This window comes from Xiphias gladius, chromosome 4 (genome assembly GCF_016859285.1).
Source record: "Xiphias gladius isolate SHS-SW01 ecotype Sanya breed wild chromosome 4, ASM1685928v1, whole genome shotgun sequence".
Taxonomy (NCBI): domain Eukaryota; kingdom Metazoa; phylum Chordata; class Actinopteri; order Istiophoriformes; family Xiphiidae; genus Xiphias; species Xiphias gladius.
In genome coordinates this window covers 2782444-2799917 of record NC_053403.1, presented here as the reverse complement: position 1 = coordinate 2799917, position 17474 = coordinate 2782444, and the positions used below count along the sequence as shown (strand labels likewise).

Sequence of the window (17474 nt, the reverse complement as noted above, 5' to 3'; positions counted from 1 at the left end):
AATGTCCATGTGGGTCTGTATTTGCTAGATGTGTAAATACCAAATGTTTGCTGACACATCCACCATAACTAATTTATTAAGTAATAATATGTTAATTAGGGCTGCAACTTATGAGTATTTTTATTGTCCATTAATGTACAGACTATTTACTTGAAAATCAGTTGTGTGGTCTATAAAATGTTATAACAGTGTCCCAGAACCAAAGGTAACATCACACGTCTTATTTTGTCCAACCAACAGTCAAGAAAAACCAAAGATGTTCAGTTTTCAAAGATATAGAACAGAGGAAAACAGCAGATTCTCACATTTGAGATGATGAACTGAGGACATTTTGCCATTGTTTTCTTTAAAAATTCCTTAAATGATAAATTGATTGTCAAAATGACAAAAGTTCACAATTTTCTGTCGATCAACTAACCATTGCAGCTTTAATGTTAATGTTGGAAAAACAACATTAACTTTAGAGCACTAAATCACAAATGAATGCATCTTTAAACACGGTAGTTTAGACACAGAACCACGTGTGATTCTGCAGCTATACGGTCAATTTATATAACTTATTCGGAGACTGATTTCGCTGCAATATTCTAGAGAAATTTCAAAATTTTTAAGAAACAGACACCTTGTTTTTAAAGTTTTAAAGCAAAGACCAATGACCGGCCAGCGAGTGAGTTTGTTTGTCCAATCATCTATAGGAAGAGTTTATGAGGTCTGTGTGAGGGTAAGATGTGTCAATCAGCTGTTGTATAGAATTTGTCTGCAAATTTGGACTAAGGTCTTGCGAGATCTCTGAGATTCAATCGGAAATTGTTGCTGTTTTTCGCTGGAGCGCTCTGACTGTTGAGTATTAAATCACTTTGCACATGTTGTGTTCACAGATCCTGGTTGCCCTCAGACATCTTCACTTCAAGAACATCGTCCACTGTGACCTGAAGCCCGAGAACGTCCTCCTGGCGTCAGCAGAACCCTTTCCTCAGGTTAGAACACATCATCTTAAAACTCCAGTCATTGTCTCGTCTTTCTGCTCTAATGTAGTATTACTTCAGAGGAACATTCAATTCTCCATTTTCCTCCAGGTGAAACTTTGCGACTTCGGCTTTGCACGTATCATCGGGGAGAAGTCTTTCCGTCGTTCGGTAGTTGGCACTCCAGCCTACTTGGCGCCTGAGGTTCTTCGCAGCAAAGGCTACAACCGATCTCTGGACATGTGGTCAGTCGGCGTTATCATCTACGTCAGTCTGAGCGGGACGTTTCCCTTCAACGAGGACGAAGACATCAACGACCAGATCCAGAACGCTGCCTTCATGTACCCACCCAACCCCTGGAAGGAGATCTCAGTGGAGGGTAAGGGACAGTTTTAGATCTTATCACCAAATTGGTCTATAAGCAGCTTGAGGCAAAGCAAAGACCAAGGCTCGGGCTGCAGTCGAAAAGTCAAAATGTCCTTTTCTAACAGCTTTTCCTTGACCTTGATGGAAAACATTGTGAGGTCAAGGAAAGATGTGAAGGAGGATTCATAAGGACTTAGGAAAAGACAACCGTTGTGCTAGGGGAATCCGACTGCGCTTACACGAGAGTACGTTACTAGGCGGATTTGCTGATTTTATCTGTTCTATGTCATTGTAAACTGAATATTTTCAGGTTGGTTGATTGAAATAAGACTGATCTGATGACATCAACAAGGACTCTGGGAAAATGTGATGTCCATTTTTCACTATATTCTGACATTCTATGGACTTAGAGAAAATGGTCGGATTTTAATTATGAAAATAATCATTAGTTGCAGCCCTAAATAAATGCAAGTACATTCGAGGACCAACGCGTCACTATATGTAGATGAACTTCTTTTAACATTTTGTAGTGCTGGAGAGACAATATGGTTGACATAACTGGTCCACACAAGACCAAAACAAGTTGTAGACATAAGAAAAGTAGACTAGAAATCAGATTAAAATCAAGTATGCACCGTACAGTTGTGATGTTTTGGGGATATTTTGAAGGAGTAGTTAATTCTTCCAATAACTTTTCATGCATTTCTGTAATTAAAACATGAGCAGGAGCATATTTAAACATCTTGGAACTATCTTTATGTAGTAGTGCTCCATTAGTAGGATGCTGACATGTTTGGGTCCCTGCGTTTTTTCAGTTTTGTGGAAATTTTGGGTCATTATGGTTTTAAACTTTACACTGAATCAAGTGTGTTCCAGGAATCATATGTATATGGTTAAACATTTAGTCTACACAGCTGACAAGTTTTAAGGTAAAGTTGGAAAGAACTAAATGCTGCACATTTACCATTTTGATGTTCTTTTATCTTTTGAAACCTGTTTTATTTGAGAAATTAAGTATATTTTCCTTCCCACTTTCACTTTGAAAAGGAAACTGAGAAATGATAGTGGATTAACAAGTAACTAATACAGTAGAGGAACTGAAATTTTCTGGTACAAGTTAAAAAGTTAAAATACTTTAAGGGCCATGAATCCTAAATGACTGGCCTCACGGTTGAATAGAAAAACATCAGATTTTAAAGCAGATTCTCTGAGTGGATTTAAGGTGTTGTTTTTGTTCTTGCTCACAGCCACAGACCTGATTAACAACCTGCTGCAGGTGAAGATGAGGAAGCGCTACAGTGTGGACAAATCACTGAGCCACCCCTGGCTGCAGGTACTGAATACTGCCCTTTACTTTTACATAGTATTGTAAAACACAGGAACAGGAGAGATTTCAAAATAAAATGTTCACACCGTACTGATAAATAAGTACTAGAGCATTTATGACAACAAGTTCCTGCAGATATCAGTCAACCACTTAAGCTGCATGTGAAAGCTATTTTAAGTCAATGCGTTTACATGCACTCAAGTATCCAGGTTACTCAGAGAAAACAGGTTACATGGGTAATCTCAGAAAACGTTTACATACACTGTAGTTATCTGGCAACTGTAAATCTGTGTATACATGCAGCAGGTCAGTAGTCAGGTAACTCCTCTACTCCCCGACCTTATTTTGGAAAAAGGGGCTTTTTATTGTGACTGTAGTTGTGATGCGATACACTGCTTTCTGGCTTCATTTTGTGTGGTTGACGGTGAATTGAGAGCACAGCTGAATGCGTCTGAATTTTACAAAACGTCAAATATTCAGATTTGAAAGCTGACTTATTTAGACTAATACAGGCTACTTTTTGCTAGTTTCATTCAGTTTTTCAATGGAGTTAATTAAAATACAAGGATGTACAGTGATACTTTCTTCTCGATTCAGAAACCTGTTTTACGTGTATACATGGCCAAGAAACCAAATTTCTCCAGGAAAAATCTAGCTAATCCCCTGCCTCCGATTAGAAAAACCAAGTTTCTCCTTTACATTACTGGAGAAAGATGACCACGTCAACGTGACTAAAACATATTTACTCACTTGAGTATTTTAATACAATGCTACTTTATACTTGTATTCCACTATGTTTTAAATGGAAATATTTAACTTTTAAAAACTTTAAAAACCTATAATGAAAATACAAAATATGATGACTGTTATAAAGTAAATTAACCCCCCCGATATTATAGAAAATGGGTATGATTACAATGTTTCCCCTCAACAGTACCATTAGACTCTAAAATCTTTTCAGATTGTCCAACCAATAGTCCAAAATCCAAAAATACTCAGTTACTTAGATATTCAGTTTGCAATTTTACCGATGATACTCTTACTTTTACTTGAGTGACATTTTTAATGCAGGATTTTTACATTGTGGATCGAAACACTACTTCTTTCACCTCTACCAACTGTGACCTGGTCACTAAAGTGCTCTATTTTTGAGTAAAGATTGTGAACCATGTGTCATTGATTTAATGGGAGTTCCTTGGTTTGAATCTTGCTGTTTTCCTGTTGTTTCCTGTTGTTGTTGTCGTCATTCTACAGGACTACCAGACCTGGCTGGACCTCAGGGAGTTCGAGACCCGTCGAGGTGAGCGCTACATCACCCATGAGAGCGACGACACCCGCTGGGAGGAGTACGCCGACGAGAGAGGCCTGCACTACCCCAAACACTTCATCATGTCGCCAAACCTGGACGACATGGACGAAGACCCTTAGTGGCTGCAAGAGGGTCAACATTTGAAGCATTTCAATGATGAGGCAGCAGACCCCCGAGGAGTCCCTCAGCGGTTGCAGCAGATGCTATGGAGTCCATGGCAACAAGGACACCGTGAGCTGTCCGTACGGCGGCGCGGGATAACATGGATAACGAGGACGCGTCAGGCAGCTCAATGAGGACACTTCTACATGCTCACTGTGGTGACAAATCAGGTCCATTGAATTTTTTTTTAACACATTTAACCTTTTTCCAATTTTTTTTCTACAAGCCATAACAAACAGATCCCGTGAGCCCAAATCCGGATTTTTTTTGGTTTTTTTTTGTTAAATAATTGTCTTTACTGCCAGTTGAGCCACAGAAGGGCTAGCCTAAAAAACAATCCAAAGACTTTCAGCTCAAATAGCATATTTTTATTATGTCGTTGTTACATTTTAGATCTCATAAAGCTGTGCAGAGGAGGAGATGTGACGGCTATTTTACATTTAGTTAAAAGTGTCCTAGTTGACAAACTGGGTCATGTTATGTCTTGAAGAAGTTCTGACTATAATGTTTTGTTTTTGTTGGGTTTTTTTTTCATTGTTCCTTTTTGGGATGTCTTTGCACTATCTGGGAAACTCTTTTAAAGGAAAAAATGATAATAACTTTTGGTTTGTTCATCTGCAAAAGTATGAAGGTGGCGTCAGAGGAAAGGTCATGTTGTTACCTAAATCAAAAGACTTGATTTTCATACAACTGCGAGGCGGTCATTCTGGTTCAACCTGGTTCCTTTAATTCTCATAATTCTGGCCATTATTCTAACTTTCACCAACTCAGCTGTAGCGATTCAGGAGATGTTAGCATTTTCACATGTTAACATTACCATATTGACATTTAGCATGTTAGCGTGCTAAAGGAAAATTCCATTATTTTTCAACCTGGATCCTTTTTTTTTTTTTTTTTTTTAAATATAGTTGTAGCTATTCTGACTGAGAGTAACGCTAACTTTGCGCAAAGCACCTTAATTGTAGAGATTTAGTAATCATGACCCTGGCAAAAACACAACTAAACAAAAAAAACACAGCGAATGTTGGGACAAGCAAGCAGCACAGGCCTCTTAATGCTTTACAGATAAACTTAAATTTTACATAAATCATTTCAAACACTTGTCCCTGAGTCCAGCCGACAGTAAGCACAGAAACTAGCCTCCTAGATTAGCTTTTGTAGCTAACTGCATAGAGATCTGCTTCCAGGGAAACTTGCAAGCTATCAGTGTTAATGTTAGCATGTGAAAATACTCAATGTTAACATGTTAACCGCTAACTTTCATTATCTCAGGAAAATGTGTTGTTTAGCATGTTAGAATTTTACGTTAGCGTTTATCTGAAGGTACAGCTGAGGTTGGTGGGAATTTCGTCATTAATTTCAGTCGTATCCTGGCATGAAGTGAAGCGGTGAACGACAAATGAAAAGTCAGGGGTTCATCAAAGTCATTCAAATTCATCCTCTGGCGACCATGAATGTCTTAACCAAGCTTCATGTCAGTACATCTAATAGACCCACAATACCGTCTCTAAAGCTGCTAACGTGGTTTAAATGAAGGCTTTGCTCTATTCCAAACAGATATGATTATTTTCAAAAGTCATTACAGACTGAGCTGTGGAAGCTTTGTTTTCGTGAGCTCAAACGGATCGAGCAGACACCCGGCTGCCGCACATACTGTGAAGTTAATCTACAAACATTATACTTTTGCAGAAAAACAAACCCAGTTATTTTCAGAGAGATTCTTTCTTAAACTCTGGATGAAGACGAGCTGAGATTCGAGCTGCTATTTTCTGTCTTTGTCTTTCTGTGGAAACCTGCCTGAGAAAAAAAAAAAAAAAAAACACAAAACAAAAAAAAAAAAACGACTTGATTGTAGAGCATCTTTGATCCTGATCTGACTCCAGCCTGAGAATTTATTTCATGTTTTATATTTTTGCAAGAAACTCTGCATCGTGTGGATGATTTTGATGGGAAAATATTAAAGCTGACTGGCAAACTTTGAGAAAGTCTTCATTTTACATCATAGTTGCTCAACTTATGCTCCTATTCACAGCAAGTCGTGGATTCAGCAGCAGAACGAGGCTCGGTCCTTGTGTCACCGACGCCTCAACCAGCCGCAAATCAACAGCAAAGCTGCTTCAGTACATACACTTATAATTCCTTTGGATAACAGTTTTAATTCTTACAAGTCATTTTAAAAAAAGATGAGCAAAGAGTACTCCTTGGTGAGGAAATGAAGGGATCGGACACATAAGGTAAGATAAAATGTTTGGGTAGGTATGAGGAAGAAAAGCTGCACAGTCAGATAAAACTAGGAAATTGTAGGATGCTTATATTGTGTGTGTGGTGCACTCAAACATTATGTTCTGGGCTGGAGAAAGTTCGACTTAAAGGAAGATGACTAATGCCACTTTTCAACCAAATAGTTCCAAGACACAAACAAAAAACCCAAAGTTGTTATATTATTCTTCATATTCTGATAATGAACTGATGCGAAGGTAAAAAGTACCTAACGTCAATAAATAAGAAATGTCTGACACTCATGCTAGTATCAATTCTAGTGGTGCCCAGGGCTATTTTACCGTGTGAAGGAAGCTGCTCAGGAACTACTGCAGCCACGAGGTCTGTGATTGATCAGTGAGCGAGCGGCCCTACAAACTCCACCCCAATAGTTCCTGGGCCATCCTACCCCTGAAAAGGGGACTTTTTGGGGACCAGCTGCAAATCTAGACCTTGGCGCCTCTGGCTGAGAGACTGTTAAAGTTCCTGGGTCCCAAGAATGGTTCTCGAGGTGGAAACGGGCTTTTACTCCTGGTTTTATAAACTAGCATTGCCTTTTAAGTTTTAACTATTTCAGGTGTTTAAAAAATAAGAGAATAATAATTTCGGCAAGGAGGATTTTGCAAAACACAACGCAATGAACACAGACATCCTTTGAAATATATGTTTGCTTTGAGGGTTTATGTTTAATTTATTTAAACCTGAAGATCTTTCAATTTTTTATTTATTTATTTATTTTTATTCCAGCTACTTTCATTTTATCATTCGGGTTATTGTGGTGTAAAGTTGATAATATAACACGTTAAATGTACAGAGAGCGTGAAGAAATCAGAATGTAACCCGTGTAATTGATAGATAATGTGCTGCCACAAGATTTCAAATTTTCAATTTAGATCTTAAATCATAATCTGAGCCAAAAAAATTGGACAAATTTTGTTTTTTGTTTAAATTTTGTCTAATCTCAAAATTAAATCAGACTTAAAGGCACAAACCAAACTGTTATTAAAACATCTGACTTTGTCCTGTGGCAGTTTCAAGGCAAGAAACCTTAAAAAAATCTTCAGTTCAAGAGGTCTGATAAAATCCTTTAATTTCTTCCAAATGTTCGAGTCAAACCCATCAAATTAATCCGGTCAGTAAAAAGAAAAAACACCCTCTTGAATCAGAGGAAAAGCTGATAACGATCCGCAGCAGGATGTTTGGAAACGATCATTTAATTACCAATCCTGAACACGATCGCCCTGCTCTGCCGCTCCTCTGGAGGACGGCTGCTTGTCTTGGCAGTGGCGACCCCCCCACATGTGTAACTGAATCTTTTAATTGCTACCGGAGGAGCGGCGGGCTCGTTCTGAATGGCCGCTGCACAACTGTGAGCTCAGCCAACTGCTTCAAGATGTGGACGGAGGCAGCCGGCCGAGAGATGACGTGCGAGGGAGGAAAAAGATCCTCCTGCAGCGGGACGACCTTTGACCTGAAGTGGTGTCACAGTTTACTCCAGTCGATGGATATCAGGTGTCAGTATGCTCTGAATTTTAAGGACCAGGGTTCGCACATGGCTACGAAATTGTAGAATTTGGGAGATTGCTTGGATTCTGAAAGTCTCTCTTACATCATTAAGCAACTGTTTTTTATCACCGATTAAACAATCAAAGTCAAAAAACCCACACAATATTTTTTGTCTTCCCTTTTTGGCATTAAAATGCCTTTAAAATTGACTTCAAGAGAAACTGTATTTTTAGTTCACATCATATTGGTCAAAAAACCAGGTTCAATACTGCAATATTTTCTTCTTGTTCTCTAAGTTAGATTCACTGTGTCATTCACCTGTGTGAAAACAGCACATTTTTAAACATCAGCCGTAAAAACAGCATTGTCCCGTTGACATGATCCGTCAAATTTGGAGCTTTCAAAATCTCCCAGATATCCCATAATGTCTGTCCCAGCTCCCACACTTGACTAAAAAAAGATCAGATAAGTTTCCAGTTGTTCCCAGACTTCTCTGACCTGTTGATGAAAACCCTCAGGAGAAGCTGAGCTCGGTGAATCCGGCCACCGGCAGCGGCGCCGGGCTCTTCTTCTCCAGCTTCAGCCCCTCTGGTGTCTTGGGTTTGGCGAGGCGGCTGTGGTGCAGCAGGCTGAAGAAGTGGAAGCGCTCGCCCATTTTGGCGGGGTTGGTCAGCATGTCGTAGCTGCTGATCAGCTGCTTCCTGGTGGACGGGTCGCTGCAGTTCCTCAGCAGAACCTGCAGAGAACCGAGGGGGGAGTTTGAGCTTCTGAAGGTGAGGCTCTCCATCAAAACTCTGGACATGTTTCTGGTTAAATAAACAACATTAAAGCTCTGCTAATCGATATTTCTATATTAACAGTGGATCAAATGACTATGTAATGTGAAAGGTGTCTCTCGTAGTAACCGACCCACATTGATATCACCAACTCTATGGAGCTTTTTAGCCTCTTTTAGCTCATACTTTGATCTTATTGCATGTTTCAGTGTCAGTGTGTCCAGCAGCAGCTGTTTTCAGCAAAAAAAAAAAAAGAAGCTCTACGACCCCTTGTACACCACCTACTCAGAATTCAGACAGACAGTCGGAGACCAGCCGGTGAGCATAGCAGAGCGTTTAGCAGCTAAAGAACCAAATATTTTTCCCAGGATTTGGTAGAGACTGAACCAAACCCCTGCCCCCAGGCAGATCAACTGGTGATGAAAATAACTATTAGTTGCGTCCCTAAAAAATACAGAGGCTATGTGCTGATATGTACTGACTTTTCACACTGTACTGCCTGGTGGAGAAACCAACAATTGAAATGAATGATTCACAGCGTTTCAGGCACCGTCAGACTCACCTGTAGTCGTGTGTCGATGCCCATGTTCTTCAGGAACGTCCTCTGAGTGACGGGCCCCATGCAGGCCACGCCCCCTCCCGCCATCCTCCGCAGGTAGCTGAAGTCCACGTCGGCGGTGAGGTCGGCCGAGCCGGGGGAGGCCAGGACGTCGTGGAGCTGGTGACCCTTAAAACCCTGATGAATAGTAATTAGAACAAAGACATGAAGAAGGGTGGAGGCTCAGGTGTTTTGGAACTGAAAAGCGGAGGATGCTGGAACAATCGACCTGCCCAGTACCCTGAAAAACTGTGTGCAGGTGTACCGAGGAGATCTGGTGCTGGTTTAGAGGCAAAGGGGGGGTCACAGCAAATGCTGACTTGATTTTTCTCTTTACTGCACTTTGTATAAAGTATGAAGTTTTTGAAAGCATCCCTCGCTCTAGTTCTAGAGGCTAAAACTTTTACACAGTACTGCACAAATGTCTTGTTGAACAAATAAAAGATCCGAATACAACTTATTAAGAAAACCTTTTTAAAAAGCACTAAAACACTCAGCATGTATCCAGACTCAGATATGAGGCATTCGTCCTACTCTGAACGTGTCCGTCTTGTTTCCATCGTGGCCGTAGTCGGCGATCAGCGCCGCTCCGCCGTCCTCTGCGATACGCCGGGCCAGCTGCTGGACGATGACCCCGCCCTCTGCACACACCTCCACGTGATCCCGCCTTTCGTCTGCCTGACACACACACACACACACACACACACACAAAATTCAAAACAGTCAGATTTTGGACTGACGGTTGGACAAAACAAATCTGAAGACGTCGTGCTGAGCTGAGAGAACTTGTGATGGACATTTTTAACTATTTTACGATCACAAATAAAAAAATAAATCATTAGTTACAGCTCCAATTCATAGTTTACGTCCTCGTAAGTCAAACCAGAGTAAAGATTTTTTTTTTTTTACATAAAATCTGATGCGATGTTCAGTTGTGTTGTGATTTACTCTCTCTGTGCTCCAGCTTTGCCTCAGCCTGCTCATCCCTCTTCTGTTTTATTTGACTTAAATTCCTACATTTCTGATTCCCTCATTGATCCTGAGGGACTGACACTAAAAACACAACTTCTGCAGCTTCTGGAAATATCTAGACCCTTTGTGCGTTTGTCTCATCGTCCAGAAAAAACACAGCAAACACCTAAACGGAAGAGCATCGGTGCATCATCAGCAACATCTGCTTTTTAAAGAGTTTCTCAGTTAAGTCTTTATAGTCACCACATCACATACTCGTGCATCTTTGGTTTTTAAAACCAGCTAAAACAGCCCATTGTATGAATTTTAAAAAACTCAGATGACCTCACTGAGAAATGAATCCTTCTTTTCTTGAAATCTCATTTCTGCAGTTTCACGGTTGGTGTCTGGCTCGACGATATGCACGCTGGGCTCCAGCCCTCAAACTGGATTTAAAAGCAGGTTCTTCATCCAAACAGGCTGATGATGACGACGACGTCAGGCCTCTGGCAGGATGTTCAAAGTGACTAAACTGAGCAAACAGGCTGCGAATGTATAGATGGCATAAATGTGGGCAATAAAAACCAGATTGAGGCTATAAAACAAACCTCTAAGAATGCAGCGTGAGGAGTTCATTTCCACAGTGTTTAAAAGATTAAAGAGGTTCTTCATTCTGGGCTTTACAGTGGAAATAATCAAACTCTCAAAAGTCCTCTCAAATTAAGTTAAACCTCCAAAGCTTTAAAAGTCCCGACATTTGTATTTGTAGTTTTGTATAAGTTGTTTGTTTTTTTTTTTTTACATAAAATCTGATGCGATGTTCAGTTGTGTTGTGATTTACTCTGTGCTCCAGCTTTGCCTCAGCCTGCTCATCCCTCTTCTGTTTTATTTGACTTAAATTCCTACATTTCTGATTCCCTCATTGATCCTGAGGGACTGACACTAAAAACACAACTTCTGCAGCTTCTGGAAATATCTAGACCCTTTGTGCGTTTGTCTCATCGTCCAGAAAAAACACAGCAAACACCTAAACGGAAGAGCATCGGTGCATCATCAGCAACATCTGCTTTTTAAAGAGTTTCTCAGTTAAGTCTTTATAGTCACCACATCACATACTCGTGCATCTTTGGTTTTTAAAACCAGCTAAAACAGCCCATTGTATGAATTTTAAAAAACTCAGATGACCTCACTGAGAAATGAATCCTTCTTTTCTTGAAATCTCATTTCTGCAGTTTCACGGTTGGTGTCTGGCTCGACGATATGCACGCTGGGCTCCAGCCCTCAAACTGGATTTAAAAGCAGGTTCTTCATCCAAACAGGCTGATGATGACGACGACGTCAGGCCTCTGGCAGGATGTTCAAAGTGACTAAACTGAGCAAACAGGCTGCAAATGTATAGATGGCATAAATGTGGGCAATAAAAACCAGATTGAGGCTATAAAACAAACCTCTAAGAGTACGCGTGAGGAGTTCATTTCCACAGTGTTTAAAAGATTAAAGAGGTTCTTCATTCTGGGCTTTACAGTGGAAATAATCAAACTCTCAAAAGTCCTCTCAAATTAAGTTAAACCTCCAAAGCTTTAAAAGTCCCGACATTTGTATTTGTAGTTTTGTATAAGTTGTTTGTTTGTTTTTTTTAAATGAGCGCGTGTACCTGCCTTTCAGATTTCCAACTACTGCTTTCAAGGACATTTGTTTGTTTTTCAGTGCAATTATATTTTCATCTACACAGTTAAAAGCCATTCTAACATGCCAGTAGGAATGATCTGAATAATGACCTCTACAAAGACATAGAATAGCTTGTTTTGTCCCCCCCGCCCCCCACAAATGTTTCACATTTTTGTTAAAATGGTACATTTCAGGACCTGAGGCGATGTCTGGAGACAGAGCTCAGTGTTCGAACAGTTAAGTCGATGGACGGACAGCTCACGTTTGATCATCAATTGTTTGAAAAAGTGCCAAATATTCTCTAGTCCCGGCTTCTCCGATGTGGACCAATGTTTTACATCGGTTTTAACTGAAGGTCTTTGGCTTTTGGACCGTTGGTCGGACGAGACACGCTCTTTAAGATGACACAGACGGCTCTGGAAAACTACGGTGGGTAGCTCATCAAAAACACGAGGGGTGATTGATAAGTTGTTGGCCTAAGGTAGAAGGAGTCAGTTCTACAAAACACAGCGCATTTATTTTCCTACATAGTTCCCTCCTACATTTACACACTTAGTCCAGCGGTGGAAATACCACAGAAGTTATTGCCTTCAAACTCTCTGCATAATCACTCAAAGAGCTGAACTGCCCGAGCATGTGACGAGAGCCGTCTAACTCATCTCCTTCTACCTTAGGCCGTAAACGTTTCAATCACCCCTTCGTAAAACACAACACATTGATCAAGTTAAAACCAGCAGCTCCCATCAGTTTGGCTTGTGACCCCATGCAAAAAAAAAAAAAAAAAAACTGTCTGGTCTTGTCTCCTTTTCATGTTTCAGATGTCTATGAGTTGTTAGCTGTTTTTACAGAAGAGACATTTCACCTCGAAACTTATCGGATGGTTTCGTTTAAATAAATGTCTCAGGCCCAAAGAGGTTTTATTTATCCCGTTTTTCGGAAAAAAAGAAAAAGTTCAGAGAAAAGACTAAAAACTCAAAACAGATGTGTATCAGAACTTTCCATTTCAAACTATTTAAAACAACATCACGTATTTGTGTGTGAGACGAGCTGTCCGCACTAATCAACTGCCTCACAGTGTGGGGCCAGGAGCCTAGTGGTCGCTCGGCGGCGGTTCTGGTTCTGGTACCTACCTGTACGAGTGTGGACGAGGCCAGGGTGGGAGACGGCGCTTTGACAAACCTCAGCTGGTCCGGCTTCCCCGGGTCGATGTCCACCATCACCTCCCTCCAGCCTTTCTCCGTCCTCTATCCAAAACAAACAAACACACACAACGTTAGACGACGAGTGTCCAGAACCCCAGAGGAAAAAAAATTGTGTGACAGCAGCTTTCATTCTGTCTACGGGGTTTTCATCAAATTGATTAATATTCAAACCAGTTAAACAACTAAAAAACAAGCAGAAACAAGAAAAATCTACTCATAGCTGCCTGTTTATTACAGGATTTAAACACAAACTTCATTCTAAGTGTGACAAAGCAGGACAAACTATTAACACATTACTTAAATGGTGATATATGGAAAACGGAGAAATGGAAGTGATGAGTTTGGAAAACCAGTAAGATCTCATACAATCCCTGTGTTCAGAAACTCATTGGAACTACCAACGTAGCTACTACTACGACTGATATCTTGGCTGATATCTTGTGTAATTGTCTTGTTTCTTTAGATGTTGTTACCGTGTGATGGATTGTCACTTCACTACCATCTGGTGGTAGAAATATATATATATATATATAAAACATATGACACTGGTAGTCAGCAATGCAAGCCTCTATAGCCCAAGGACACTGAGATGAATGGGCTGAAAGCAACACAGTTTGCACCAGGAAGTTTTGTTTTCCTTCTTCTACGAAAACAGACGCTAACAAAAAAGTGTTCATCATCACGTAAACGTTCTACACGTAGTGGCTTTAAACCGCACCTGAAATTTGTGGATGGGCAGAGCGTCAAAGAACTCATGAGCCAGAAAGATGCTGAAACCTGAGAGGAGGAGGGAGAAACTGGCTGTGAGATGGTTCATAACGTTTCACATCCAAACCTGCCTCTGCGCTGCAGTGTACCTGTGGGGACGTCGTCTAAGCGGCGGTACCAGGACACCGGCAGGCCGGCTGCAGTTTCCCCTCGGCGGTAAACCGGCTCGTCCTCGGCGCCTGCCTCCCGGCTGCGGTCCCTGGTCAGATTCTGGGCCTGAAGCTGACTCAGAGCCGGACTCACCTCGACCAGGTGCAGCGACACCGAGACGTCGCCCAGCACCGACCGCAACTGACCGAACACCTGGAGAGAAATAACAACGCTCACCGTTTCCACCGAGGGAAAGTTCATCAAATCTCTAAGGCACCAGATGATGATAATGTAGCCATGTCTAAATGTGAAGTACCATCATGATTATTAGCACCAGTACAGATACAGAAAATGAAACTTATTTTAATCTAGAGGCTTTAAACACAAAAAAACAGATGCATGCAGGTGAATACAGAAAATTAAGAAAACTGAAAAAAACATGTATAAGATGAATGTTCTGATCTTCTTTTCTTTTTAAACTGGATTTTGTAAGTGGAACTTAGCTTTGAAAAGTACTTCAAACATATTCAATGGCTGCAGCTGTTGCTCTCTCACTGACTCACTCACTCACTCACACAGACAGACAGACAGACACACAGACTTATAGCGCCCCCTGCTGCAGAAATATTCAATCACATGACTGAAATTTCCAAATCAATTTTACAATAATTTCTTCGCAGCAACTTGAAGTTTTATAAAAGATAGATTTACTTCGGATGTTTACTCTGCACTGCTGCACTGTTTCCCTCCTTGCTAAGGTTCATTTCTGGGCTATATTTAGCACAAAACATGGCCAGATAGCATTAGTTCCCCTGTGGTGGGACACGTTGCTTTTACTTGTCCTAGCCAAAACTCTATTGATCGACTGCAGACTGTTCAGAACTCGGCTGCCAGGCTTTTAACCAGAACCAAGAGGCAGGACCACGTCACTCCAGAAATAATGTTAAGATTTACTGATTACTTCTAAGCCTCTTTATGGCCTTTCTCCCAGTTACATTTATGACCTTTTAGTAGCATATGAGCCAGTGCGTAGTTTGAGATCCTCAGGCAGAGGTCTGTTATCTGTTCCAGAGACCCGTCTGAAAACTTGATTTGTCTTTTTGTTCAGTTTTAATCCGGTTTTGATCATTTCTTTTTTATCTAACATCACTGGAATTAGTTTTAGCTTTTTTATCTCATGATTTTGATTTCATTTCGCTGCCCTGTGTGAAGCACTTTACTAACTTGACCTTTGAAAACTGTAATATTATTCTATCGTTATTCTATCTTTATTATAGGAATTTTCCCCTAAAAATACCGGTAAGATAACCGTGTTCAAAAGCTATCAGGAAATATCTATTGCCAAATATTATACGTGAGGAACGGGAGCTGTTTGTAAACTTTCCCCGTCTGAAACAGACAAGTTTTATGATCTTTCATGACCAGCGCAAAGTGCCGCGGCTGTGACAAGCGAGACGACTCGGTTCTCACTCTGAGGACGTCGCTGGCCAACGATCCTTTTCCAGGTCCGAGCTCGACCAGCTGCAGCTGTTTGGGTCCACCCGCTCCCATCCACTCGCTGATGATCCACACACCAAGCAGCTGGAGGTTAAAAAAAAAAAAAAAAGAACAGAAAGAGGCACATCCAAAATCAAATAGCGAACAGCATGATTTCATAATCTTATCTCACGTTAACAAGTTTAACTTTTTTTTCCTCAACTGTCACAGAGTCATAAAGTCAACAAACTAATTCAGTCATGAGGCAAAATGTACGAAGCTCATCTTTGAAAACCCTGGGTGTGTTGAACTGGGCAGCGTTGAGTTTTATTGCTTCTGAACTCAAACTTTTCATCTATATAAGAAAGATTGTATTATTACTTGTTTCAACGGTGATATGGTCTCTCTTTAAGGTTGAAGTTTTCCAGCCTCACCTCTCCGAAAATCTGACTGATTTCTGGTGAAGTGATGAAATCTCCATCTGGTCCCAGCATGTTGTTCTTCACATAATAACCCTGAAAGAGGAAGCAAATCAGCCTGAGTGACAGATAACTACTGTGGTCAGTTTCTACAAAAGCCAAGTGGTAACAGGTCTTGCTGGTTCTGGAAGGATTTGCTGTTTTTCCCTGATCCGGGAACTGCGGGCGGCTTGGAACGGTCGTCACTTACCGTCACGGGGTTGGTGAGCACCTCCCTCATGTACTCGGCCACTGGAATCGGACCTGTGGCTTTTATTTTGGAGGTCAGGTGTCGCAGCATGGACGGTCGGGGCTTTCCCTCATCTGGCGAAGAGCTGCAGAAGAGTCTGGTCTGAGCTGCTCGCCATCGCACTGTCAAACACAAACATTCCAAAAAAAAAGAAACCTTTGTTTGAAGAACAAAAAAACTGCTCCTGAGTGAGATGTCCAGGAACATAAAGGTACATTTTACCCAAAAACACAGGCTAACAACTCTTGCCTGTGGTTGTATGGTGTATTGGAATTACCCTTTACATCTTTGACGTCTGTTCTGAATTACATTTTTTCAGAATTGTGTTTTCGATTGAGAAAATTAATGTTTTGATATATGTGCAATTCAGGACAAATAATCAAAACAAACTCAAAAGTTCGGCACACACGATCAAAATTTGTGTAGCTAGTGGCACAAATCGTTTGCCTTGCATCAATTCATCCAAAAAAACAAACAAAAAAACCCTCAGCTCAACAGATGGCTCAAAAATGAATATAAATAAAGTTTCGTTGTAGCTATATTCCAAACAGTAACATCTCTTTTTAAATATGACAGTTGCAAAATATAATCCAAAGACTTCATTAGCAGTGGTTGAATTTTGATAGAAAGTAGCCCTTAATAAAACCGTTTAGAGCTGCAGTGAGTAGTCAGTTAATCAATTAGATATTTAGTCAATCCAAAGAAAAGAAATTGGCAACCATTTCATATCACAAAAAAAAAACCTTTCAATCATTTGTTAAGCAAAAATCTCAAATATTTGCTGTTTCCTGCTTCTCAAATGTAAGAATTTAGTGCTTTTCTTTGTCACACATGATAATAAACTGAATATTGTTGGATTCTGGACTGTGTGTCAGACATAATAAGACTGTAAAATGCATTTTTGACAATTCACTGTAATTTTGTAGATGAAACAATGGATCACAGATCGCAGATTAATTGATAATGAACATAATCATTATTCACAGCCCTAAAACTGTAGTCTATGAATTAGGTAGATAGATAGATAGATGGATAGATAGATAGATAGATAGAAAGGGAACTGGTTTCATAAATCAATATAACTGATCAGGTTAATAAAAAGCCAATTATAAGAGACGCATCTAAGAACGAGACCAATAAAACCTGATGATATGTATGAAACAAAACCTTCAAAATTAGGTTATTTTCCTGAATCAGATGTCCAGTATTCTAAAAGCACAGTTCACAAACATGATCTGATTTCTCCGGTGCTTTACATATTTTTTGTCAGTGATTTATGAATCATGTTGTAGGGAATGATATTCTATTCCTGGCTTGTACGAACGCCGACTGGACAGAGTTAA

The 17474-nt window shown here is 40.4% G+C and overlaps 2 protein-coding genes across 2 annotated transcripts in view; one reads left to right on the top strand and one right to left on the bottom strand.

Moving 5' to 3' along the window:
• Positions 1–5000, top strand: part of LOC120788816 (serine/threonine-protein kinase D3-like) — a 45412-nt gene extending 40412 nt beyond the window's left edge. Inside the window, exons 15-18 of the mRNA XM_040124969.1 lie at positions 879–977; positions 1077–1344; positions 2579–2664; positions 3913–5000. Of these exons, the coding sequence (XP_039980903.1) occupies positions 879–977; positions 1077–1344; positions 2579–2664; positions 3913–4086 (627 nt within the window). The 3' untranslated portion in view covers positions 4087–5000. The remainder of the gene's footprint in view (positions 1–878; positions 978–1076; positions 1345–2578; positions 2665–3912) is intronic.
• A 986-nt stretch (positions 5001–5986) lies between these two features.
• The window catches only part of ndufaf7 (NADH:ubiquinone oxidoreductase complex assembly factor 7), a 12379-nt gene continuing 891 nt past the window's right edge, over positions 5987–17474 (bottom strand). Inside the window, exons 2-10 of the mRNA XM_040124970.1 lie at positions 16093–16253; positions 15858–15938; positions 15418–15528; positions 13947–14160; positions 13808–13866; positions 13018–13131; positions 9803–9946; positions 9233–9406; positions 5987–8630 (exon numbers count right to left, since the gene is read on the bottom strand). Coding sequence (XP_039980904.1) covers positions 8409–8630; positions 9233–9406; positions 9803–9946; positions 13018–13131; positions 13808–13866; positions 13947–14160; positions 15418–15528; positions 15858–15938; positions 16093–16253 — 1280 coding nt within the window. The 3' untranslated portion in view covers positions 5987–8408. The remainder of the gene's footprint in view (positions 8631–9232; positions 9407–9802; positions 9947–13017; positions 13132–13807; positions 13867–13946; positions 14161–15417; positions 15529–15857; positions 15939–16092; positions 16254–17474) is intronic.